The following is a 25548-nucleotide window of genomic DNA, read 5'->3' as shown; positions in this document are numbered from 1 at the left end:
GTATATCCCTGAAATTGATTCGCGTGTTGCATGGACTATGTTATATCTTTGTAATTGACTTCTTGTTATTACTCTTGTGTTAAATCTATCATCCACCGATCCATGTAGGACTAGTAATGAATAAAAGAGAGGAGAAGAAAGAACGCGTGAGTTTCACGTTTTGCATAACAATGTTTAATGAATAATCGAAACCAAATCAACGTCCGTTGTTGAAGACTGCAGAGATCAGGAGAAACTGCAGAGTCTTCAAGAACTTTGTCTTTTCGATATTTCTACCAGCAGTTTATGCAGGGTTCCTTTTTAATTTCATATTTTATGTGTGTTTAAGACGAGTCCTATAGGTTTTGGTGCATGTTTTCAACTGTATCATCATCTATAAAATGACCTGAAAAAAAATATGGTTTGGTGTAATGGAACTTACTCGTTAAGTGACGGAGCGGTAAGTAGAAGGTCAAGCAAAGCCTGGTTCCAGGCTAATCTATGAAGAAGATAGCTTTCGTTTAAGGATCTCATTCTCTTTTCTCAGTTTCATTAGCTTCTGCTTCAATGTCTCAACCTGTCGATATGAAGTTGTATCCCTCTGCTTCTCGGCTATTGTCGTTCTACTTATAAGCACTGCAAAGAATATACAGGGACCTGTAATTAGTGTTGCTACTCTGACTTAGAAGTTAGGTGAAGTCTTAGTCTTGCTAATGAAACCTGAAACCAAACAATATCGTCTAAAGAAATTGTGTTTTCCCCATGGACAGAATTGACAGTGACCCTTATAATAGGCAAACATTTTCCAAAAGCGAGTTAGAGAAGAAGATGAAGATTCTTACATTCCTTCTTCAGACTCTGAAGTTGGTTACTGATATCATTTTTCTCTTCTTGTTCCATTAGAAGGCAGTCCTTTAGATCCTGAATCTCGAGTTCATCTATCAAATGATTACATTAGAAAGCCATATGTAAGCCGTAATGAACTTAAGCAATTTGGAGAACAGGTGTCGAGTCTTACACTTGGATTCCACTTCAGAAAATACTCTGTCCAGCTTCTTCGACATTGCTTGAATATGCGATTTGTTAGCTGACAAGTCTTGGCGAAGCCTATCGATTACCATTTCGTTTGTTGCTTTTTCAACTAAAAGGTTTCTGTAGGTGAAAGTTGCGGTAGTTACAACAAAGATCAGATACATCATACATTTCAGGTAAAATGATAGTTGTGAATGGGCTTATACCTGATTTTATTCTCTAGCTCTTCAATCTTTGTTACATGCTTCTGCCTGAGGGAATCCAAAGCCTTCCTATGTTCCTGCCACAGCTTGCAGATATATCAGAAGAGACTGGTGCCTATATGTCTATGAGTGAATACAAATTCATAGCTATGAACAATCCAAGCATTATCTTCAGCTTCAAAACACACAAAAAAAAAAAATTCATCTGACAAAGAGTTGACATGTATGGAGTCTCACATGTTCTTTACTTTTGTTTTCATCATTCACTCTCTTCAGTTCTTCTTTCAAGCCGTGGCACTTGGTTCGATGCTCAAGCTGTATATATCGCCAACAAAAGAAACGGTTTCAGATATAAGGCACAAGAACCAAAGATCCGTCTTACGTGTATTCTCTTTTCAATTGGTCTGTTCACAAAAGTAAAAACTAAAATTTCAGGATTCAAGCGGAAAAGACCTGATCGACAAAATTGTTTAGAGATTCCGTGTGTAGTTTCTTCAGCCTTTCATTTTCTGCAGGTTCCTCATTCGAGTTAAACAAGTTCGATTCCTCAAAAGCAACTTAGACTAAACAATATAAAGAATGCAAGCAGAACAACATCAACCAAACCTTCTTTTAGACTCTTATTACTAATCTCAAGAGCCTCTCTCTTGCTGGTTTCGACATTGCTCTTTGATCTGAAAACATTGATCTCATTCATCCCGCATTTAAAATCCTGAGGAAATTTTTCTGTTAAAGTATCTTCAGAGAAAAAAAAAACGAGCTAATATAAGCACTGAGATTAGCAGTAGCTTCATAAACTTATGAGCAATCAATATAACCCAAAATTTTCAGAAATCTCTCTCGTTCTACACTCGAAATTTCCAAAAATAACTAAATAGCAGATCGTAATCTCCAGATTTCTCTTTCAATCTGTTCAGTAAATAAAAGAGATAGAATCGATTCAATTACAGATGAAGATAATCATAATCGGATTCAGTCGTTTCCCATCGACACTAATTTGATTTTTCCTTTCACTCTATCGAGAAACAAAACAGAATACTGCAAGCATAAAGCGAAAAGTAAGAGATCGGAGCAGAGTATCGCGAAAACCACCTCGTAGATCTGGTCGAAACCAGAGAGAAGCAGATTCATCTGCTCTTCGCTCGTTGCCGCCATGATTTTAGATTTCGAGTTTTTGTTTTCGATTGCCTAAAAGGCGAGGGAGATTATTAGAAAAGGAGAAAAAAAATCGTTTAGGGATTTCAAATTTGATGGGCCTTTAGTAAAAGTTGGGCCGTCGATTCATCGTGTGGTTCGTGATGTGCTATTATCTAGCCCACTTTAGTTTCTTTTTCTTTTTTTTTTCTTTTTTTTTGTGTGTAACAAAGGGTTTTTTTGTGTAACAAGGGTATCACTTTAGTTTCTTTTGCTCAATTCATGAATACTGATGCTAATCCAACGGACATCGTAGGAATACAAATTGTAATCTTTTGTCTTTTCGTTTACTGATTTGTTTTACTTTTCTTTCTTTTTTCATATAAAGCACTAAAAAAATATATCATTGAATATTTTGATTCACCTCTGAATTTTGTTTTATAGATTGTATTCCTGATTTTTAAAAGTCTAAATATCTACAAAACATATTTTAATACGAAGACAAAATTTGAAAACAATAAACTTGCAATGGATAATATGTTAACCAATAAAAAAACGATAAAACGATTACAAAGATAACGATAACGATTACGAAGATAACGATAAACGATTAGAAAGATTTTTTTACAATTTTTATGAGGTGTACACTTTATATGGAAATTAAAGAATAATTAACACAATAAATGATTCTCTACAAATTACGGTTAAACCATTTAAGCAAAAAAAAAAAGAAAATGAAAATTTTGGACTGGTACATAGAAATTTTTGACTGAAATAACTAACAAGTCACCATGAAAAATGTGATTCTTACGTGTGTCTAAAATAATTTCTCCTTCTCCAAATTAGAGAGAAGCAGATTCATCTGCTCTTCGCTAGTTGCCGCCATGATTTTAGATTTCTGAGTTTTTGTTTTCGATTGCCTAAAGCGAGGAAGATTATTAGAAAAGGAGAAAAAAATCGTTAGGGATTTCAAATTTGATGGGCCTTTGGTAAAAGTGCCGTGAATTTTGGGCCGTGAATTTCATCGTGTGGCTCGTGTTGTGCTATTATCTAGCCTACTTTAGTTTCTTTTTTTTCTTTTTTTTTGTGTAACAAAGGGTCTTTTTGTGTAACAAGGGTACCACTTTAGTTGCTTTTCCTCAGTTCAGTACTGAATACTGATGTTAATCCAACGGGCATCGTAGGAATACAAAATGTAATCGCTTTGTCATTTCGTTTAATGATTTGTTTTACGTTCTTTATTTTCTTATAAAAAACACTTAGAAAAAATATCATATTGAATATTTTGATTCACCTCCAAATTTTGTTTTATAGATTGTATTCTCGATTTTAAAAAGTCTAAATACCTACAAAACGTGTTTTAATACAAAAGACAAATTTTGAAAACAATAAGCTTGCAATGGATAATATGTTAACCAATAAGAAAACGATAAAACGATTATAAAAGATAACGATAACGTAGAAAGATTTTCTTACAACTTTTATGAGGTGTGCACTTTAAATAGAAATTAAAGAGTAATTAACACAATAAATGATTATCTACAAACTACAGCTAAGCCATTTAAGCAAAAGAAAAAGGAAAATGAAAATTTTGAACCGGTACATAGAAATTTCTGACCGAAATGACTAACAAATCACCATGAAAAATGTGACTCCTATGTGTGTCTAAAATAATTTCTCCTTTCTCCAAGTTTTCCAAACTAGCCTTTGAAAACTAATATAAATAAGTAGATATGCAAGAGGTGTAAAACACACTCTCAACCTCATTTTCAAGATGTCTTCACTCACAAATGAGTTCAATCCTTATGGTGACTATACCATGAACTATGGTGGTTTTGTTCCCATCCAAATGAACCCAAATGAGTCTCAAACGGTTCGAACAACGTTCGTTCCTTCTGTAAACACAAGCCGTCCCAATATGGTTTCTCCATCTCCATCTTTTACTTCTTCCTATCATGATTCCCAAGTCTCTTCACCTTCCTTGAGAGCCAACAATCCACGTGTGGCTTACCCGATGCGAAGCAACATGGTTCCTGCTGTGGGAACGCCTTGCATGCCTCTAATCTCAGGTTTTGTTCACTCTCAGTTTTCTCCGGTTTTGATCACTCAAACTCAAACCCGTTTCACCAAAAGAACTTTCACAAAAAGGTATCATGCTACTGTTGTTCCGACCAATCATATGGTCACTGTCCAGAATGGTAATGAACGTGTCGAGCGTGTCATGACTTCCCAATCCCAACCAACCATATCGAATCCTAGATTTTCCCATTCACATATCACACATGTTTGTGGTAAAGAGTGCTTACCAATTTACCCTGAACCTATCGATTTCATAGTTTCAGAACAAGTCCCTACAGGTCTTCAGAATTTAGACCTACGTGACTTGTCGCCAAACCATCGTCGTCATGAGCAATATGTTCACGAAGTTGGTCGGCCGGTGAAGAAATTCCGTAACTCTACTGAGTTCCCTGGTTTTGCTGATTACAAGGAAGATGATGGAAACGCGGGGCGGGCACGTGGCTTGCCAAATGAAAATTACGGTTCTAATACATGTCCGATGTGCAAACAATTATTTGGTACTTCACAAATATTGGCCGCACGTATGGAGTCAGCTCGTGGTAGAAATGAGACTAATGAGGGAACAAACAGAGGACTTTGTGCAAGAACTAAAAAAAGTTATCGTAACCCAAATTTTCAAACAGTCCATGGTTTTTCTCCTCAGATCAGTCCAGAGGCCAAAGTTGCAGAAGAGAAGCTGTCGCAACAGAGGGGAAATAAGTGATTCTGAAACTCTTCAACATCATGTAATTGCTGAAGAAGCATCCATTTCGAATATCTATAGCTTTAAAAAAACAAAAACTAAAAGAATGTATTTTTCTTTCATCAGTTTTATTATGTATCCTTTGTTTGTTTCATGTTATATTTATATATGAATAAAATGGACTTTGTTTCTTCCATTTCATCACCATTGTTGATCATTTAAAATTATTTTAGTCTTATTTGAGGTAAAACTGAAATATTGTATCGATTACACAAAGAATCCGATAAAATCAACTGGATTTCAACAATAATACAGAATCGAGGGATTTTTGGTACATGTATCGTCTCATGCACATGCCTCATTGCTGTTTTATTCCATTTGTGAACAAATCTGTGAACATAGCTTTGTGGTTATATGTATGTTAAGGGACACTTAAAAATGATATTATGCAAGACCATGAGGAACTTTGGTCGGTCCCGTATCTCTAAGACTCCAATCTTGTAGTAAACATACTGGTTATTCTCTGTTTTCTTTCCAATATACTAATATTACTTAAGATTTCAAGTTTGACATACAAATAAATAGAATTTTTTTTCATCTAAGCACATTTCAGAATTTGAACTTATGTGTAACACGATAACGATACTTGAGATTTTCATCTATACACGTTTATTAGACTTTAAATATCAAAATTTGTCAATTGTTTTTACACTGCTGAATCATGTAGAGTGTCGGCAATATCTTTTTGTGGATGCGTTAACCACAATTACTCAGCAAAAGCGAAATTTAAAACTACGAAATACAGAATTTTCTTTTCTTTTTTTTGCTGGAAACAGATTTTCTTATAGAAGAGAATGTATCGGTCAAATAAACAGAATATCTGTTTTGCGTAATCAATACCGTTTTAAATTCAAAATAGTTTCTTTAAGTTTAACATTGTTGTCAAGTGGTTAATCATATATTTAGATGGTATAAAATTAAGATATTTTATGGAGTAAATTAATTGGAGGAGAAAGCAATGGCTAGAAGATATTGTGGGTAGGTGTGTCTTACAAGCAAAATATACTCGCAAAGTTGCAACTAGCAATAACCAACGAGTAATTAATGAATTAACTAGTATGGACTAATAGAACAGATAAACAGCTTAGTTATAAGCCTAGAATATGCATTCTAAATATATAAGCTTTCTCTCCTATCAAATATTATAAACGCTCGTACATATTTAAAACTTACGGTCAACTTCCGTACGTAGCGGTTAAAGAAACATATGTCACGTATTTTAATTGGAATCTTCTCGAGGAGGAACACATTGCGGTTCAAATTCAATTGGATCATTATTGAATAAGAACAAATGGCGAAATTTTTATTAAATAATTAGGTAAAGAAAAAAGTGTTTTCCGATAGGCACAACAAACAATAATTGCGAACAAAAAAACAACTTAATGGAGCTTTCCCATGTGCTCATAATTTGCCGAGCGGCAAAGTCTGTGGGCGCTTGCACCTAAACCCATTTAACTGCTTTTTGTGTTCTACACAAACATCAGTTTTAATATACACTTGAGAAAGAAAAAAAAACTCAGCATTCATAGGCACGTTAATGTCCATGATTGGGTCTAAATATTGGGGTGCGTCTCTCAAGAGAAGGAGGTCGACCAGAGAAAGGCTAATCACTCTTTCCGCTAATAACACTAGCTAGTGGAGAGTAGAAATTCAATAAAAAATATTATCAGATTATTTTCCTTTACATTTTCTGTTCAATTTTATGATATTTAAATGAGAATTTTAGTCCCAATCAGTTTGCGAATCATCCCATTTATTTTACATAGCATTTGCATCCGAAAAATATGATCAATTGAAAGATTTCTGATTGACAAAGAAAACAAACAACTTGCTAAATTATGTGTAATTCAAAGTTTTAAATATATATACGATAAGGTTCTGAAAATACCATATTTCCCTTTTGAAAATAGAATATGAGGTCATACTATGACTTTATTTGACGTAATTCACAAAGACAAATAAAGATAAGAAGATTTGTTTTTTCCACCAACAGATAAGAAGATAATCTTCAACCGAAAACATAAACCGCCATATATATTATATAGTGTACTACGTTTGTTTTTCTAATATTTAGGACAGATATATTTTTGGGATAAAGTTTATAGATTTATATTTTTATATAATAATACCATAAAAAGTCATCAAGTCTAGTAGTTGAAACGATATATTATTTACAAAACTTGAATTATGGAATTCACAAATACATTAAAAGAGAAGAATATTATTATGTTCAGTTAGTATTTACCCTGTTTTACGTTGACGTATGAGCCAATAATATAATCAATTTGTAGATAATGCAATCTAATGATTTGAGAAAAAAAAAAAAAGTGCAATAAACTAGTATCAAATATGTTGCCAAAATCTAAAATAACCGGTTGTGAGAGAACCTTTTGTTATGCATATTAGAAAAATTAGATAGAGGCTAGTATTGTAGACGTCAAAAACTTTTCAAAGCTGAAGTCTGAGGAGTTTAAAAGAAAGCAATTACGTAGAAAGTAAAGAGGGTGTTATCTCCCTGCCAAAAATTGAGAAAATGATCAACTGGAGTTCGTAAACAGAAAAAAGGAAAGAAGTAGAGTTGACTACAAAATGCATATTTGCATTTGTTTTTGTTTATTAACAATTGTGTGTGGACGATCAAATGGATAATGTATATTCATGTACGCATAGTTATAGACGGTCAAGTCAAGTGAACTGTACGCATTTTTTTGGAGATTATATATGTAGGTTAGTATGTGTATGTGGAATAATGTAGACGGTGTAAATATCCATGTATTTGCTTTGTGTTCGTGTAGTCGTAGCCGATGTAGTCATGTAGGCAGGTGCGTAATCGTTGAACGAAAGCTGTCCACAAATTATTAATAAGCCAAATATCTCCTATTATCCTAAGATCGGCCAAATTTCTGCCAAAATCTTCTCTATATCCTCAAAAAATGTTTCTCTCTCTCTCTTTGCGTATGTACATTAATCCAGAAACCAGAATCGTGCGACATGGACTTTGAACAACTCCCAAAAAAAACTCCCAAATTACATGTTTAATCAATCAAATATATAGATTTTTTTATTATAATATTCTACAAACCGCCTAGTTTACTAAAATGACAAATAAAAAAACACATTAGACGGTGCAAAGAAAACCACTTTAGATATGATTTTTGTTCCTCTTCTTAATGTATACTAGCTTTTAAACAAAAAGAAGAAAATCGGGTGGCGACTTGCGAGATTCGCGGGTACCCAAATGAAAAAATAACGATAAAAAGTCCACCCTTTTGAAAAGTTGACTTATTCCAATTGCTGACATGGCAAAACAGCTATACGGGACCGTACCTTCACTTTCCATCTCGTTCTCGGACATATTTTTTATATTATTTCAATGTATTTCTCGTACATATATCATGACATATTAGAGCATGTTCAACCCTAAACCTCATACAGGGGTTCTAAGCGATTTTTTAGTAATATTTTTGTGGAAGTTTAGAAGTTAAGAACTTCTCTTTTTTTTTATGGTTCCTGGAACCTGTAATAAGGTTCATGAAAATAAAATAATATTATTTTTTTATTAAAAATTATAACAAAATTTAAATTTGTAACATACATATATATGATTACAAACCAAATTATTATTCATGACAAGAACATTTTAAAATACAAAATACAAATATTGAATACATAAAATGATTTAGTCATAATCCTCGGAGTTCCCAAATTTGTTCCAAATATGTTCTACCAGATCGTCTTTCAAACGTTGATGTATTTCCTTATCACGAACTTTTTTCCGGTTCCCGATCAAGTTTAAAATATTTGTAGGCATATATGTTGAATATGTCCTATCCACATGTGAAGTCCTGCTAGCGTCGACTTGTTCAAAATCTGCAAGATTGAACTGGGTATAGGTTCCTCGTTCGTTTTCCACTATCATATTGTGCAATATGATGCATGCCCGCATAATCTTTCCGATTTTTTCTTTATCCCAAACAAGCGCTGGATTTCTGACGATCGCAAAGCGCGCTTGGAGGACTCCAAAAGCACGTTCAACATCTTTACGGACAGATTCTTGACGTTTAGCAAAACACCTTGATTTTTCATCTTGTGGAAGCGGAATGGATTTGACAAAAGTTGCCCATCTGGGATAAATTCCATCTGTGAGGTAGTACGTCAAATGATATTGGTGATCGTTGACCATGTAATTCACCTTAGGAGCTTTCCCTTGTAAAACATCATCAAATACGGGAGACCGATCAAGAACATTAAGGTCGTTTAGAGTACCTGGAGGTCCAAAGAAAGCGTGCCAAATCCATAGATCTTCAGATGCTACTGCTTCTAAGACAATGGTCGGTTTTCCAGAACCACGGGTATACTGACCTTTCCAGGCTGTAGGACAATTCTTCCACTCCCAATGCATACAGTCAATGCTTCCTATCATCCCGGGAAACCCGCGCCTCTCGCCCATATTGAGTAGCCTTTGAAGATCGTCCGGTGTTGGTCTCCTTAGGTATTCATCTCCAAATAACTGTATTATGCCTTCTGTGAAATTTTCCAAGCAGGAAATTGCCGTACTGGCTCCAAGGCGAAGGTATTCATCAACAGCGTCTGCCGCACAACCGTAGGCCATGATTCGAATAGCTGCCGTGCACTTTTGTAGTCCGGAGAGACTGAATCTTCCCACAGCATCTCTTTTTTGTTTAAAAAATGGGATTTCTGTGGAAAGACGTTCAACAATGTACATGAACAACGGTTTGGCCATCCTAAATCGACGTCGAAATGTATAAGCCGGATATGTGGCATCGTCACGAAAATAATCATTCCACAACCGGTTGTGCCCTTCTTCCCGTTCTCTTTCAATATATGCCCGCTTCTTCTTGGGTTTTCTTGTTGCTTGCTGCTCCATAACACGGTAAAACGTTTCATCAAATTGCTGATCAAAAAAATCATCAAAAAGATCATCAAAACGTTGGTCAAGATTAGTGTCGAATGGATCATTTGATGAAGATGCCATAGTGTATTGTGTTTGAATAAAACTTGAAAATTTGGGTTTAGATAAGAAACAAGTTTGGGTTTAGATAAGAAACAAGAAGAAGATAGTTTGCGTCTGAATAAAAGTTGAAAATTTGGGTGGAAGATAAGAAACAAGAAGAAGAGAGTGTGTGTTTGAAGAGCACCAATGATCGTATAAATAAGAGAAGTGGTGAACTTTTTGTGGCTTACAATCCCTGATATTGTGTGGATTAGAAACTACACGTTACAGAAATGACAAGTTACAAAAAATACAAGTTACAAAAGATAGAAAAGCCCGTGACAAATGAAAACAAAAGAAGCTTTGTATAGATTCCACGACTCTGCAAAACACCAAAAGCTGGAGCTTCTACTCCACAAGTTTAACACCCGTGAGCGATGCCTCTCCACTGCAAAACACCCGTGAGCGATGCCTCTGCAAAACACCAAAAGCTGGAGTTTCTACTCCACAAACAAAAGAAGCTTTGTATTCGATGACTCTCCATAAATATCTGCAAAGTACAAAGCCATTGAATAACAACAAGTACAACAAACACAAATTAAATCTAATACAACAAAGTACACACTCAAACAAAAAATTCATTATGGCATAGAACAAGAACAAATACGAAGTACATGAACACCTAATTCAGCAACATAGCACAAAGACAAACAAAAACAAGTACACATATTGAAAACAAGTAAAACAGACAAAGTTCTACAACATCTCGCTAATGAGTATGTCTTTCAAAGCCAATTCTTTGTCAGTCAGTGGTTCAGTTTTTACGAGAAGTCTGTCAAGCAATCTCCTCTTCGAAATTTTGTCTTTCAGGTCTAAGTCCAGTCTCTTCATTTCCCACATTGATTTTGTTCTTCAAGTGTAAACTGGCTAAACCTAGGTTCGGCTGATCCAAGCTCGATGGTTGTTGGGAAAGTGTATTGGTTTTCTTGTTGACTGGTTAGTAGGTTAACAAAACCAGTCAAGGCAGGGTTTGTGGAATCCATCTTTGTGTAAAGGATTAAAAAGAGAAAAGGGTATTCAAGGAAGAAGTTTAGAAAGAAGAACTTAAAAACGTTAACAAAGAAGGGTTTAGAAGGAAGAACTTGGAAGAACTTTTTAAGTTAGGTTTATTCAAGTTTTGTTTTCTGTTGTGTGTTTTGGTTTGTTTTGTGTTTTTTATAGAGGGAAATCTTATTAACTTTAACTACCATTAACTCGCTAACCTACTCTAACCAGCAAACTGTCACGGCAATAATAACAGACACTTAACTACTCACCAAACAAACATTTATGGTAATGACAAGACCTTAACCCTTAAAACTTATTAACAAGTCATACACATAACTACAGATTGAAGACTAACCTTAAATACGAAGCAGACGTGAACCAACTTCTGGTAGTTACTTTCATTACGCCACAATTTACTCCAATTCACCTCAAAGCAATTAAAAAAATGAATAGCATTAATACAAGTACAGTCAATCTAATCTGCAAAAGGGAAATGAAACTAGAAACAGATGCCCAAGAACCAAACCGCAGATGCAACACGAAACCAATAACAATATGGAACCAATACTAACCATAACATTGCCTCATTACCAAAAGTTAAACAACAGTTCTTCGAGACTACATAGCATAGCTTACAAGACTTTTTAATACAACAGAGTTAACTAAAACTTAGAGAGTAGCTGGGTTTAGAAAAAACCTACTTAAAGACAAAGGAAATGGCTGTAAATACTAGCTTATATATTCTCTAAGGAAAGCATGTTCTTGTTACATAACAGATAAAGCATGTTCTTGTTACATAAGCCAACCTAATGTCAAAGAAATCAATGACTACAAGCTAAATCAAATGAGCATCGGTTAACACATGAAATCACTCGGTAAATCCCAAATCCATGTTCAAATCATCATTTAACAGATGATACAGCTTGCTAAATCCACTAATCAAACCAAAACCATTCGCTAAATCCATAAATCCGACAACCCAGATGTTAGATGATTTTTTGAAATTGCTTCACATCTTAACCATGAAATCGTTTAACATATCAAATCAAAAATACAGGTTTGCAGGTTCTAATTACCCTAAACGATCTCGGAAGACCGATTTTAGTGGAACTGAAATTTATCCCCAATTTGCGAAAACCCTAATTTCTCCAAATCAAGTTCTATTCGACTCGAATACATACCTTAAACAAATCGTTGGCGTTTCAAGAGACTTTAAACACCTGAATCCTCTCCGATTTCGAAGCAGAACTCTCCGATTTGGTTAAAAAACGTCGGCGAAATCACTTGGCGAAGTTTTGCGGAAGAGAGGAAGAGAAATAGAGTTTTTCGAAGAAGTGTCGATTTGTCTCGACCAAACAAAGACCCCAAAAGGTTTTCCCAAAAAAAAAATTGTTCAAACCAATTAGCCAGCGCCACGTCACTCTTGAACCCCATCAATAACAGGTTCTGCAAACTCTAATATTAAGATCGGTTCAAGCAAAAAATGGGCTCAACTGATTAAAATAAGCCCAAATATTGTTTTGAACCCTTGCTATAAACCCCTTCCATCCTTGCGTTGGACTTGGTCTTAGTAGTTTAATATATTGAAAAATCTCAGAACAATACGTATTATAATGTCGTAAAAATAGATGACAAATCTCTAACAAAAATCGTCCTAACATATCCTTTAACTTTACGTTTTGTGTCGACTCGTACATGAATTATACCAGTACCTATATATATATATATTTTTTTTTTTTTTTTTTTTGAAAGATATCAGTACCTAAATTCATAGGTGGGTTGTCATATATACTTTTTCTTATAGGCTGATCATCAACGAAAATAGTTATCAATTTGGAAAATCTCTTTAAATGCCAGTTATTCCGAAATATCATTGCGATTCTTTAACAAAAAAAAAAATCATTGCGATTTTCATGTAATAATTATATTAATAACAAAAATTCGTGAATATAAGCATATAAGATTAAAATAAACATCATATTATATGAAACATCCTTGTTTCTTGTTTTCAATAGGGAGAAAAAGTATTAAATTAGATATCAAAATATATAGAGCCAAGGTAAAAAGATAGTGTGATATACTACAACATCAAAAACATAAACAAAAATCCAGAGGGAGAGAATTTCAACTTTTCAACGCCCTCTCTTATCATCCGTACATATCCTCCATTTCAATCTTCAACTCTCTCTCTACAATATCTTTACTATAAATAAGTACGATTCATTTTCAACTAACTTACAACACATCTTCATATTTCATAACCTCTCTCTTCTCTTTCCTCTTAGCTTTCTAGCTTCGTGGCTTATACTTTGTGTGTATATATATATGCACATACACATAGGAAGATATGATGGGTTACGAGCAGATGAATCAGATGACAATGACAACAACCGCGATGATGAAGAATTTCAATAAGATGGGACCAATCAATACTCCACGGAAGAAAACGACGAGGAGAAGTGTGCCGGCCGCCATTGATGGCGGTGCGACGGTGGCGGCTGGAGAAGGAGATTGCCGCCGGAATATCATCAAGACTCTCGATCTGAGCGGCATGTCCTTGGCTTCTCTCTCAGCCTCTTCTATCAACTTAGCTTCAATCTCGAAACTTGATCTCTCCAACAACAATATTCAGGTTCATACTTATATAAGTTGGATCACTTCTGAATTTTATCAACCATAATTACACATTTTTTACTAAAATATCGTGAAAATGAGTTATTTTTTCTTACCAAAATAGGCATTTTGTCACTATAAAACTATTCAAAAGATCAAAAGAATCAAAACATTAAAACCTAATTTTTATTATTTTATTTTATGTTTTTGGTAGAGATTCGAGTGTTTCTAACTAATAAGTAAAGAAATTATAAAGATCGTAGAGAAAATGAAGCCCTCTTGCATATGCATGATTCGCTGTATTCCTTAATTTGTGGTTTTTGTCACTTCCTGTTTTGTTTTTGTTTGAGGAAAGATAAAATATTAATTTTTCTATTATGTATAACAAGACAAACGGTATACGGATTAAACAAACCTTACCAGAAGTTGGACATAAAAACAAAATTTTGCAGAAATTTAAAATCATCCCTACTTGCATATATAATATAGGTGTGTGTAAATATGAATTACAAACATTTATCTGAACCCTTTCTCTTTTGGTAAACGCGAACCTTAGAAAGCATATTCGTTCTTATTTACTAGACGTCTGGGTGCGTTAGCAATTGAGCCACAAGTGTCCGTTTTTTTTTGTTTGAAAGTGTTACCTTTTTTCGTTACATAACTGCTACATTAACTATTCATAAATATGAGCAGATCAGCCTGATCTTAACATTTACCCCTCTCGTTGACTCTGCTATATTGAATCTGTCTTCTTCCACTAGCATGATTGCATGTGTAGAGAAATACCCGTTATCAATAAATATGGTCTTGATACATTTAATTTAGATTTAAATTATACCAAATTATTTTTTCCTCTTTAGGTATATAAGAAATGTTGGTCGTCACTACATGGAAGCAGGGAGTCTGAATGTCCCAAATGCCAAAAAAATATTACTACTATGTTATGTACTGAATGTCCATCTGAAAATGAAAAAAAAAATTATACATAAATATAAGATAAAAATTGTACTTCATGTACAAGTACATCTACTCTATACATAATTTATCCGACAATAGCTGTCAAAAACATAATTTATCCGACAATATATGTAGCGTTCGGATTAGTGCTTCATCATTATATCCTAACCTTATTTTATGTACATGGCAATTACTTAAAACTTTTTCTTTGGACCACTTCAAACTGTATCACTCATTTATTTAGTTTATAATGCAGCAAATTCCAGAATCTCTAGTAGCAAGAATGTTAAACTTGTGGGCATTGGATTTGCACTCAAATCAGCTCAAATCTCTTCCCAACTCCATTGGATGTCTTTCCAAGCTTAAGATTCTTAATGTCTCCGGAAATTATATCCAATTTCTCCCCAAAACTATCGAAGATTGCAAGTAAGTTCCTTTCCTCGCATCCAATAATTCTCTTAATTATATATACATGTACGAAAAACGCTAAACGCAAAACAAAACGCGCAGATCATTGGAAGAGCTAAACGCCAACTTCAACGAGCTGACGAGGCTTCCAGACACGTTAGGGTTCGAGCTAACGAATCTGACAAAGCTCTCAGTCAACTCGAACAAGCTTGTCTTGTTACCACACTCCCTTGGCCACATGACGTCGCTACGTGTGCTCGACGCGCGGCTTAACCGCATTGGGTCTCTCCCGGATGATCTAGAGAACCTCGTGAACCTTCAGGTCCTTAACGTTAGCCAGAACTTCCAGCACTTGACGGTTTTGCCTTACTCCATTGGGTTATTGATATCTCTCGTGGAGCTTGACGTTAGTTATAACGGAATTACCGTTTTACCGGACTCCATCGGCTGTCTCCGCCGGATTCAGAAGCTCTCCGTCGAGGGCAATCCCCTCGTCTCCCCTCCTTTTGAAGTGGTATGTACAATTTGATTATTAATCTTATTTACTATTATACAAACCACTATACGCTACATGCATGTCATAGTCTCGTAACATAACCTATTTAAAATTCTTGTTTAGTAAATAAATTACATTCAACAGAAAATAATACAATACGGATCATAACTTGTTTCGCAAGCATTATGATCGATAGTGTGTTAACTAAGCAACGCAAGTATGATATTTATTTGAAAATATCTGTTCAGTTTTGTATATGTTAATGCTAAGACCATCCTTTTATAAACATGATATATACAACTATACAAGAAATTTGAGAGACGTGAATAGATCAATAAAAAAAACCTTCTCTTATAATTTTTTTTTTTTAATAAGAATTTGTTCTGTAGTAGTTTATGTTTTGATGATCTCTTACAACAGGTGGAACAGGGTTTGGAAGCAGTGAAGCGGTACATGAGCGAGAAGATGACAGAGTCTTATAAGAAGACTCCGATGAAGAAAAAGTTGTGGGGCATTGGTAAGATCGTCAAATACAAGACCTTTAACGGCCTGAGCTCATCTCCGGCGAGGAGTCCCGGCGGTAACCGCCGTGGAGACGAGAGGGAAGGCTTCATCAACGTCTCCGATTACCGCCAGATCGACGGAATCGCCTCCCCTCGACACGTGTCTCTCTTCAACCCGCGACGCCTCTTGTCTCCATTCTCCGCGTATTTCTCTCCTCCAAGGTAGTATTAGTTAGGTTACTTCTGTTTTTTTTGTTTATCGTCATTCACATTTTTTTTTTTTTTTTGCATGCAGCGTTATTCCCTTGTACTGTATGTTTTTTTTTTTTCTTTTTTCCCGCACATAGCGTTCTTTTCTCTGTATCATATAGACTTTTGTGATTGAATTCAATTTTTGTTGAACCCATTTGTAAATTATTGCATAGACTTACAGTTTGGTTCATGTACATATGTAATGTAAGATCGTATTTTGAAAGTATCAGTTGTACTATTCAGTATTCACAGTACCTAATTAGTATAATCCTTTCTCTATCTAGGTCTAATTAAGATCAATCTATATAGTGTATAAATCTGTAATAGCTAGACAGTGTTGGGGAATAGCCAATTAGCCATGTAAATTGCAAATATGCAATCACATACTTGGATAGATCACAAAAGTACTGACAGTGAGAGGACTTATCCATACATAACGCATACGTTTATTCGTTTTAGGACATAAACCAAACCCTGGAGCCTGGAGGAGTTTGAGGAATCACAAACAAGAAGTTTCATTAAACAGAAAAGACAACAAAACAGAAAAGAAAAAAATGTTTAATCTTTGTTTCCAGATTAATCCTTCTTGTCTGTTTCATCACTTTCGATCTGAGGTAATGTCTGCATACGAAGGTTAAAAAAAGAAAGAGAAATGGATATCAGATCATCTCTCCACGGATTTATAATCATATTGCTGAGAAGTTATAAAAGAAACAAATTTTGGTTTAGCTAGACATTTCATCGAACACTTTAGATGCGTTTTAAAAGAAGAAAACTTACGAGATCTGGCTTGTATAAATTGTGGACGACGGAGGCTCCGGCGAGCAGAGAGGCTACCACGACGACGGTGGATAACGCTAGAGACGGAGTTCCCGTCGGCATCTTCCCTCCAAATTTTTTGTTCATCTTTTTTTGTCTCTTCTTCGAGCGACTACGACCGTACACTTTCCGTAATATAAACGAAGCTCTTTACGCTTTGGGCCAATCAGGAATAAGTTAACAACAGTCGTGACGCGAACCCTTCACATGTTTTGTTCTAATCAGATTTATTCATGCTTTTTAAATAAATAAATAAATAAAAATTGCGCTAAAATGTGTTTAATACTCCTTATTAAATGTATTCGAGTTTCTTTTGTGCTCTACCAAAGTTAACACTTACCACTTACCAGGGCAAGACCAAAAAAATAAAAATAAATAAATAAACATTCATATCAGATGCTCAATAAAGAAACGACAATTTATTCAATTCTTTTTATTTTCTGTTACTTTGTACGATTGTGAGAAGTATATATGATACAGAGCTTTAGATAGTATCTGTATTTCGGGTTTATATTGAATGTACAGTCAAATATCTAAGTCCCTCTTCCTTAATCCTTTGACAAGAACAGGTTCATGATTATACATGTATATATGGTGTATACGTGAGAACCCATTAAAACCACCTGAAAACTATAATCACCAGTAGCAAGAGCGAGAATCCCATCGCCTGCAACATCACCAGATTTCAACATCATTTCACCTACCTGAAGCTCATACATACAGGAAAGCTTATACACAAGTGAAGAGAAAGAGAGATATGGTCGTTACAGTGATTGCGGAAGCAGCAAGGCCGGCTCTTTCTCTAGGATCCTTGCGGTAGTAGTTTCCGAAATAGAGAAATGTCGCATAGTACCACAAGAAAGGGAACATAAAACCAAGGAGAAAGCTGTAGAAGGAGAGATAGCATGTACATCATTATTGGATACAGCGAAGCTAAAGTGGGACTTAACTCCACGAAAAACAAAAATTTCTACTCACGAGAACCATCCGATTCCGCAACCAAAGCATGGAAGAGGTTTGTCATACGCTCCATTTTCCACATCATCCACGTCTTTAACAAGCGTATATCTTCCTTTCCCAAAAACCATAGCATCTATCATACAGAGCCAGTGTCAGTGCATGAGTTCCACAAATGAACAGACTTAAAGGTTACATCTTAAAAGAGTTACCTTTAATTGCAGAGTAATATCTAGCAGCTGGTCTCATGAGACTGGGATGCTTATCATCCATGGATTTTACCAATTCGGCACTTCCATCTCCACGCTCCTTAACACCTGGAAATAGAAAAATTCAATAGATAGAGTAAACCAAAGAGGTGGAAAACTCATAAAACTATATTGTTAGATTCTTCTTGGAAATCACTTGGAGATGAGAAGGGGCACTTCTCAAAACCATGTCTAGTGTTCGAAAAATCATATTTTGAATGTAGAAATCAGAATTTCATGATCTTAGACTGTTCGTGAGCAATCACTCACAGCTAGTAAACTACTTTGTTCCTAGATTTGGCTGATAATTCGGTGATCCTCTGTTCTGCTAACAGGAACTACCAAAGTGCATAACGTAAGATGACTAATTTGATCACAAGACATAGAGGAAAGAAGATGATTACTTTCCGCCATGCGTTTTTTACTAATCGGAGCGTTTATGAGTTTTGTGACGCACAAGATCTTCAAATTTGCCTGCAGCAAAACCACAAAAACAGTGTAAATTTCAGAAAGAAACCATGAGTGGTGAATCCAATCGAACAAAGGCTACAAAACACAGAAGCTTCGAGCGAAACACTAGCAGAGACCAAACCCACGAGAAAATTGAAATCAACGAAATAGAAGCATGGAAAAGCCAGAGTCCGGATCAGATGATTTCTCTCAAATTGAAAAGAGTTTAAAACTAGAAATCTACGAAATAGCACTTGAAATCCATCAGTTGAACGATCCAAGGTGAAGTAAAAGGGAAAACGACGGAGATAGCTCACCAGATAATTTCTCGAGCAGAAATTCGAGGATAGATTGATTGCAATAGAAGAGGGAGATGAATCTCAAATCAAGGAATCTAAAAGGAGCAAGTCGTCGTCGTCGTCGTCGTCTTCTACTGCTTCAACTTCAACTTCGTAAGCGTTAAACGATGCGGAGAGAGCGGAAGAAGAAAAATTAAAGTCTCAAGTCTGTCTCAGGGAGAGTCCTTTTCGTTTGCCTAAAGCAAATTGTCTCTTTTCTATTTTGCTAAATTATTTTAAGAGTTTCATAAGCAATTACCATTCTGGTTTAGTTGTTGGTTTATGTATTTATCACTCGTATTTTGCAGTCGTGATTATTTTCCAATTATAGCTTCTCTTGTTTAAATCAATTACTTTTGGAAGTTCATTACTTCATTTACCTTTCACCAAAAGAAACTTTTATTTTCCAAATGTTTTTTTTACGACGGTGTTTTCATTAATTCAATATTTCTTTTACACGTTATATCATGTTGTTGAATTCTCCATCATGATCTCATATTGGAATCGGATAGTCCTTTTTTAACTGCAGGACCGGATAGTCCCATTTAAATTAGTTGAATCTGTCTCCAAAAGATAATTAGACTATTTCAAAATTGCTAATAATTACAATCTAAATAGATAGTAGCTTGTTTATTTTTAGCACTAATAATTAAAATCAACAAGCTGTTAAATAATGCAAATAAAAAAGGATTTCACAATCAGAAGACCGGTCGTCGAAGAAAATTAATCATAAGACTAATATGTGATAAAATAATAATCATCATTAACCTCCTCTTAGTGTTAATGGGAATATTGAGAAGTGGGAGGTTAAAATGTAATGATTTTGGCAAGAAAAAAATCTGATGACCAAACAAAAAAATAAAAAAATAAAAAAAAGGAAGAAAATTCAAAGGAAATATGAGTCAAGGGGAAGTCAACGACCATTTTTCGTCTTCGTCTTCTTCTTCATAGTCATGAGCTACACGACGTCGAGTGTTCGTCATTCCTCTAATCTCGATCCTTCTGATCTATGACCTGTTTTGTTGTGTGCTTATCTGTTACTGTGTTTGGTAGATTTGATCTCCAATCAGACATGAAAAGAGGCAGCTTGAGCTTTAATCCCATCTGTCTCCCTCCTCCTGAGGAATCCATCTCCAAATTTCTGTAACTCTCTTTCTCTCTATCTTTGGATTCTTCGTACATGTCAATTTTATGGCATTACCTGCAAATGCTTCTGGTGAATTACTTTGTTTATTCTTCAGATCATGCCCTTCCAATTTAGGATTTGAGGAATCAGAGTTCACTGTTCTCAATTTTTAGGATTCGTTTTCATACCACAAGTGATTCTACAATGTTTTCTTGTCTAAATCATTGGATTGGATTATGTCACTATGGTCATTGTAACCAATAGATTTGTGTCAGTGAGTCTTCTAACATTGAAAAAAAAAAATGGATAGAACAGAGAGCGGAACGTTCACGGATGGAGACCTTCGAGTGAACAGCGATGGAATCCAGACCGTGTCTCAGTCCGAACCTGGAGCTGTAAGTTTGTTTTTTTTGAATTCATGCTTCTTGAAATTGAGATCTCACTCTCTTCTCTTACTTATTTATTTTCTATGAGTAAATTGGATGTTTTTGGTTTTTGCAGCCACCTCCTATTGTGCCATTGGACAACCAATTGAGTTTGGCAGATCTGGAAGTGATCAAAGTCATTGGCAAAGGAAACGGTGGTAATGTTCAGTTGGTGAAACACAAACTGACTCAACAGTTTTTCGCTCTTAAGGTCGTGATTCTCTTTTGTGTTCTTTTTTAACTCTTATGTAATGTATGTTGCTTCTTTCTCGAGTGTTTTCTTCTTTTAGCTGAAATAAAGAAAGATGCATTGTTTTATTTTCAGGTCATTCAATTGAACACAGAAGAATCAACATGTCGAGCGATTTCTCAGGAACTGAGAATAAACTTGTCATCGCAATGTCCATATCTCGTCTCATGTTATCAGTCTTTTTACCATAACGGTCTTGTTTCAATCATCTTGGAGTTCATGGACGGTGGATCCCTTGCGGACTTGTTAAAGAAAGTCGAGAAAGTTCCTGAAAACATGCTCTCTGCCATCTGCAAGCGAGTACTCTACGCAAAAATCTTTAAAACATCTACTCTTTACCGGTTTCTACTTATCTTCTCTTAGAGAACATATGACTTAAGCTCTTTCTTCGACTAAGCGTAGGTGCTTCGAGGTTTGTGCTATCTTCACCATGAGAGGCGAATCATTCATCGGGACTTAAAGCCTTCGAACTTGCTAATCAATCATAGAGGTCAAGTGAAAATCACAGACTTTGGTGTCAGCAAGATCTTGTCTAGCACGACCAGTCTTGCTAATTCCTTTGTGGGTACATACCACTATATGTCTGTGAGTCTCCTCCATTCACCTGCATTAACTCAGTTTTGAAAGTTATAAAGGGTTTATATGAATGACCAGTATTATTTATCATATTTTGCAGCCAGAGAGAATCAGCGGAAGTATGTATAGTAACAAGAGCGATATTTGGAGCTTGGGACTAGTTTTGCTCGAATGTGCAACGGGTAAATTCCCTTATAATCCTCCAGAAGACATGAAGGGATGGAGTAGCGTGTATGAGATAGTGAACACCATTGTCGAAAACCCACCTCCTTGTGCACCTTCCCACCTGTTTTCTCCAGAGTTTTGCTCCTTCATTTCTCAATGGTGAGAATACTTAAAAACAGATTTTGGAAACGCTTTCATGTTATTAACTGATGTTTTACTTGTGTAGTGTACAGAAAGATCCAAAAGACAGAAAATCAGCACAGGAGCTTTTGGTGCGTAATCATACAAGACTCTTTGTGTCTTTTCTTCTTGTGTTGTCTCGTACCACTTTTTAACGACCTTTTTGTTTGTTTGTTTGTTTGTTGCTATTCCTGGTGATTAGGAACACAAGTTCGTGAACATGTTTGAAGATTTGGATGCGAGTCTCTCTTCTTACTTCACCGACGCAGGATCTTTGACTCCCCCTCTTGCTAATAGCTAGAACCGAGTTTGAACAATCCTTCTACCATCATATCTTATTATATCCAATAGAAAAGATGTTACGAAAGCCGAATTAACGAGATGTTAAGACTTATGAGAGACAATTCCACAAAATCTTATTTTCCTGTGTACTTTCACATCACTATATCTATATTTTGTTCTCTCTGCAGTGCTAATTGATATACTTAATTCAACTCAGCTAAATAATAATTGTTTCATATCACTACATATCTAAACTAAAACAGTTTATCAATAACAAGAGATCTTAATGTATGTATATTGTAAAGTTGACAAAAAACAAATGTATATTGTAACCCATATTACAATAAGCCCGGGAGGAAAAATACAAGGGGCTTTTATATTGTTAAAGAGTTAAGACAAAGAGCTTAACACTTTACGCTACATTATCTCATGTAGCAAGTTAGTTAAAAAAAATAAGCACAAATTAACTTCTTGAGAGACCCCATAATAATTTTAAAATAATAAAGAAAAAGGGATCCTCTGCCTCAGCTCAAGGGTTTGCTCTTGAATTTCCTCTGAGGCTTCAAATCAACCACCACCACACTTATGTTGTCTTTGCTTCCTCTCTGCAACGCCAGCTTCGACAAGTACTCAGCCGCAGACATCGCTGCCGGATCTTTCCCTTCTTTTCTCCGTTCATCGGTGAGCAACGACGCCTCTCCAGCCACCGCGTTCTTCTTGTGCCACAACAGAATCCGCTTCCGCGCCATCTCACACGCTTCCTCATCCGTCATTACATCCCAAACTCCGTCACTGGCCAGTATCAGACAGTCATCTTCTTTGACTCTCCTCACAGCCGTCACTTCCGGATCGGGAATGATCGACGGTTTCAAGTATCTATCGCCTGTCGTAATGTATGTGTTTTGTAAGAAAAAGGTTTTTAATTTCAAGAACCAATGAATCTCTAACAAAGCTTACCAATGGATCTTGACATGGCGAGAACACCGAAAACACGAGCTCCGTTCCACTGGATCACTTTTCCTCCGGCTGCCTCAATCCTCGCCGCTTCATCTTCTCTGTCCGGCTACACACATAGCAGAAACATACATCAGAAATGGATATACAAGAAACTCTAAATTCAAAATCTTGAACACAGAATTGGGGATCAAGAAGCTATCACAAACTATAGACCCAAGCTGTTTTTGCCGGGAAAAAAGCTTACTTTGTGGTCAGTGGATAAAGGAAGCGCGGTTTTGCCGCGGCAAAGAACGGCTCTGGAGTCGCCACAGTTAGCGACGAAGATATGAGTCGAGAAGACGACGGCGACCACCGAAGTTGACCCAACCGTTTCGGGTGCGACTGACTCGAGCTCCGAGTCAACTCGGAGGAACGAGTTGAACAAAGCCCTCTTCCACTTCTCCTGCCACGTGTCTCCGTCGCAGAGCATTGGTTTCTCCTTGGCTATCTCCTCCGCTAAAGCCAGATGCATCCTCTCTCTGCAATAGTTCGCTACCTACAAAACCCAAAAGACCCAATCAATCAAAAACCCAGTTTTTTGCAGCAACGTGTGAGATCGAATCGGGATTTTAACAGAGGAAGTCGATTGAATTTACCTGAGAACCGCCATGGCCGTCGTAGACACCGAAGAAATGAGCGGTTGTTTGGGGATTGAAACGACCATCTAACAGAGAATTAGTCGGAGATTGAAGGAATCTAGGTATCGTGGAGACAGCATCTTCCATCTCCGGTCTTCTTCCACAGATCGAAGTCACTCCGTATAAAGGCACACTCTTGAATTCGAACAGACTCCTGCTCTCTGTTCTGCTGATCATCTTCTTCTCGCTCTGAACCGTCGATCTCTCATCTGATCCGTTGATCTCCCCTCCGGCGGCGATATCAGCGACTATATCTGACGATGACGACGATGATTTCTTCTTCATGTTGAAGTTAGGGGAATTGATCCGAGAGGACAAAACTTTCCTAGATTCAGCTCCATGAGACCCAGAAACAGAGCACGAAGTCTCCGGTAACGAAACCCTTGAATCGCCGTTCTCGGAATCTTGGGTTGAGTATTGGCCGTTGCAATAACCTTTACCCAACATGATCCCTGCGAACTCCATCTGGGTTTCGGGGAAAGGCATGAAAGGTATAGCAACCGCCGGAGATATTTCCTCCATTGATGGAATCTCAACTCTTGACTTCTCGGAAATTTGCAAAGCTTTGAGCTTTTTTTTTGTTGTAAAGATGGTTGATCTATAAAACGAGCTCTAATGGAAGAAAAATGAAAATTCGACAGATTTCTACAGAAATTTAAGAGAACTACTTTATTAGAAGCGATGCAGACAAGAAACCCATGACTGCCCCCAAAAAAAGGAACCTTGGCTACCGCAAGAATCAGATAGAGATACCCAAATTTTTCCCGGGAGAATCACCACAGAGCAAAAGAAAAGAAATTAATGAATTGAATTTCAATTCAGGGTTTCCTGGATTGTGGGTAATTCGTTACGACCCCTTAAAGATTCTGTAATATCTCTCTTCAATTAATTTCTAACTAAAACCATTTCTGGATTCAACTACCTAAAAGTTGAAAGAAGACTCTCCTTTCTTCTTCTAAAGAACTTCTTGTGGCTTCTTCACAGATATAACGAGAAAGAAAGAACAAAAGAGGAAATGGGTTTGCAAAGGCAGCAATCGCTTAAATACTAGAAATATTTATCTTTATTTATTACAATAAAAAGTTAGTTTGTTTTCTTTGTAATAAGGGGAGATGTTTCGTTCTTGAAAATTTAAAAAAATCATAAAAAGACACTTGCTTCCAATTTTTGTATGCAACAAAATTTTGTAGTATTTTTTTTTTATTGCTTGTCTTTATTGGCCACTGTTAACATTATACAAATGTTGAATCACTTTTCTGAAACCAAATATCCTAATTCTTTCTTTTTGTCAAACGAAATATGTTTAGCTTTTAACTTTAGTTAGGTCATCGGTTTAATGAATTTTATATATTTTTATCAGATGACGTTCACTAATAACGTGTCATATTCGGATTTAAGTCTTGTAGCTTACAATATAAGTAATTATTTGTCGTAAACACAGTTTTAATCCGAAATATAGAAACTTTATTCGTAACTTCTAACCATTGGACCAAAAAAACCAAACATCATATATCATTTAGATATTAAAAGTAATAATTAAAACTTCTGTCATTTTCAGTATAAGAACAATATTTTTATCCATATAAACAAGATAAGAAAAGAATTGGATGTTTTGATATTCTGGAAAAATGGAAAACTACCGGTTAAATATCTAAATAATGATAATTTTAAGGGGAATCGTTTCATTATTCGTCTAATA

The 25548-nt window shown here is 35.8% G+C and overlaps 8 protein-coding genes across 10 annotated transcripts; 3 read left to right on the top strand and 5 right to left on the bottom strand.

The window, feature by feature from the left end:
* Window positions 1-451: 451 nt before the first annotated feature.
* On the bottom strand, window positions 452-2371 carry LOC18029428 (protein At-4/1). 2 transcript variants are annotated; one of them, XM_024149943.1, is made up of 9 exons: window positions 2307-2371; window positions 1821-1926; window positions 1668-1723; window positions 1452-1529; window positions 1218-1291; window positions 998-1131; window positions 822-917; window positions 557-615; window positions 452-478 (listed from the first exon to the last, which is right to left on the bottom strand). In XM_024149943.1, exons 1-9 carry the CDS (start codon window positions 2367-2369, stop codon window positions 452-454), a joined length of 693 nt encoding a protein of 230 aa, XP_024005711.1. In that variant the 5' UTR covers window positions 2370-2371. The 2 variants fall into 2 exon arrangements, with proteins under 2 accessions (XP_024005711.1, XP_006413240.1); XM_006413177.2 differs by having other exon boundaries at window positions 457-615.
* A 1751-nt stretch (window positions 2372-4122) lies between these two features.
* LOC112081883 lies at window positions 4123-5130 on the top strand. The gene has a single exon (XM_024148731.1). The coding sequence runs from the start codon at window positions 4123-4125 to the stop codon at window positions 5128-5130; it is 1008 nt and encodes a 335-aa protein (XP_024004499.1).
* A 3718-nt stretch (window positions 5131-8848) lies between these two features.
* Window positions 8849-10165, bottom strand: LOC112081882 (putative nuclease HARBI1). Its single transcript, XM_024148730.1, has one exon. It carries the CDS (start codon window positions 10163-10165, stop codon window positions 8849-8851), a length of 1317 nt encoding a protein of 438 aa, XP_024004498.1.
* Window positions 10166-13475: 3310 nt separating this feature from the next.
* LOC18029427 (plant intracellular Ras-group-related LRR protein 8) lies at window positions 13476-16538 on the top strand. Its single transcript, XM_006413176.2, has 4 exons — window positions 13476-13802; window positions 14997-15166; window positions 15251-15662; window positions 16065-16538. The coding sequence occupies exons 1-4, from the start codon at window positions 13518-13520 to the stop codon at window positions 16371-16373; spliced, it is 1176 nt and encodes a 391-aa protein (XP_006413239.1). The 5' UTR covers window positions 13476-13517; the 3' UTR covers window positions 16374-16538.
* A 211-nt stretch (window positions 16539-16749) lies between these two features.
* LOC18029426 (uncharacterized protein C12orf73 homolog) lies at window positions 16750-17424 on the bottom strand. The gene is made up of 2 exons (XM_006413175.2): window positions 17180-17424; window positions 16750-17020 (listed from the first exon to the last, which is right to left on the bottom strand). The coding sequence occupies exons 1-2, from the start codon at window positions 17303-17305 to the stop codon at window positions 16976-16978; spliced, it is 171 nt and encodes a 56-aa protein (XP_006413238.1). The 5' UTR covers window positions 17306-17424; the 3' UTR covers window positions 16750-16975.
* A 212-nt stretch (window positions 17425-17636) lies between these two features.
* Window positions 17637-19414, bottom strand: LOC18029425 (60S ribosomal protein L18a-like protein). The gene is made up of 6 exons (XM_006413174.2): window positions 19191-19414; window positions 18828-18897; window positions 18388-18492; window positions 18197-18311; window positions 17987-18104; window positions 17637-17885 (listed from the first exon to the last, which is right to left on the bottom strand). Exons 2-6 carry the CDS (start codon window positions 18835-18837, stop codon window positions 17832-17834), a joined length of 402 nt encoding a protein of 133 aa, XP_006413237.1. The 5' UTR covers window positions 18838-18897; window positions 19191-19414; the 3' UTR covers window positions 17637-17831.
* A 645-nt stretch (window positions 19415-20059) lies between these two features.
* Window positions 20060-22364, top strand: LOC18029424 (mitogen-activated protein kinase kinase 1). Of its 2 annotated transcripts, XM_024149288.1 has the most exons (9): window positions 20060-20185; window positions 20265-20354; window positions 20648-20732; window positions 20839-20973; window positions 21088-21312; window positions 21415-21597; window positions 21689-21912; window positions 21980-22025; window positions 22136-22364. In XM_024149288.1, the coding sequence occupies exons 2-9, from the start codon at window positions 20284-20286 to the stop codon at window positions 22232-22234; spliced, it is 1068 nt and encodes a 355-aa protein (XP_024005056.1). In that variant the 5' UTR covers window positions 20060-20185; window positions 20265-20283; the 3' UTR covers window positions 22235-22364. The 2 variants fall into 2 exon arrangements, with proteins under 2 accessions (XP_024005056.1, XP_006413236.2); XM_006413173.2 differs by lacking the exon at window positions 20060-20185 and having other exon boundaries at window positions 20252-20354.
* A 130-nt stretch (window positions 22365-22494) lies between these two features.
* On the bottom strand, window positions 22495-24852 carry LOC18029423 (protein phosphatase 2C 56). The gene is made up of 4 exons (XM_006413171.2): window positions 23808-24852; window positions 23417-23707; window positions 23173-23278; window positions 22495-23098 (listed from the first exon to the last, which is right to left on the bottom strand). The coding sequence occupies exons 1-4, from the start codon at window positions 24369-24371 to the stop codon at window positions 22740-22742; spliced, it is 1320 nt and encodes a 439-aa protein (XP_006413234.1). The 5' UTR covers window positions 24372-24852; the 3' UTR covers window positions 22495-22739.
* Window positions 24853-25548: the final 696 nt, after the last annotated feature.

This window comes from Eutrema salsugineum, unplaced genomic scaffold, assembly GCF_000478725.1.
Source record: "Eutrema salsugineum unplaced genomic scaffold, Eutsalg1_0 scaffold_1, whole genome shotgun sequence".
NCBI classification, from domain to species: Eukaryota; Viridiplantae; Streptophyta; class Magnoliopsida; order Brassicales; family Brassicaceae; genus Eutrema; species Eutrema salsugineum.
The sequence above is the reverse complement of the archived record's forward strand: the minus strand, read 5'-3'. Positions and strand labels throughout refer to the sequence as shown.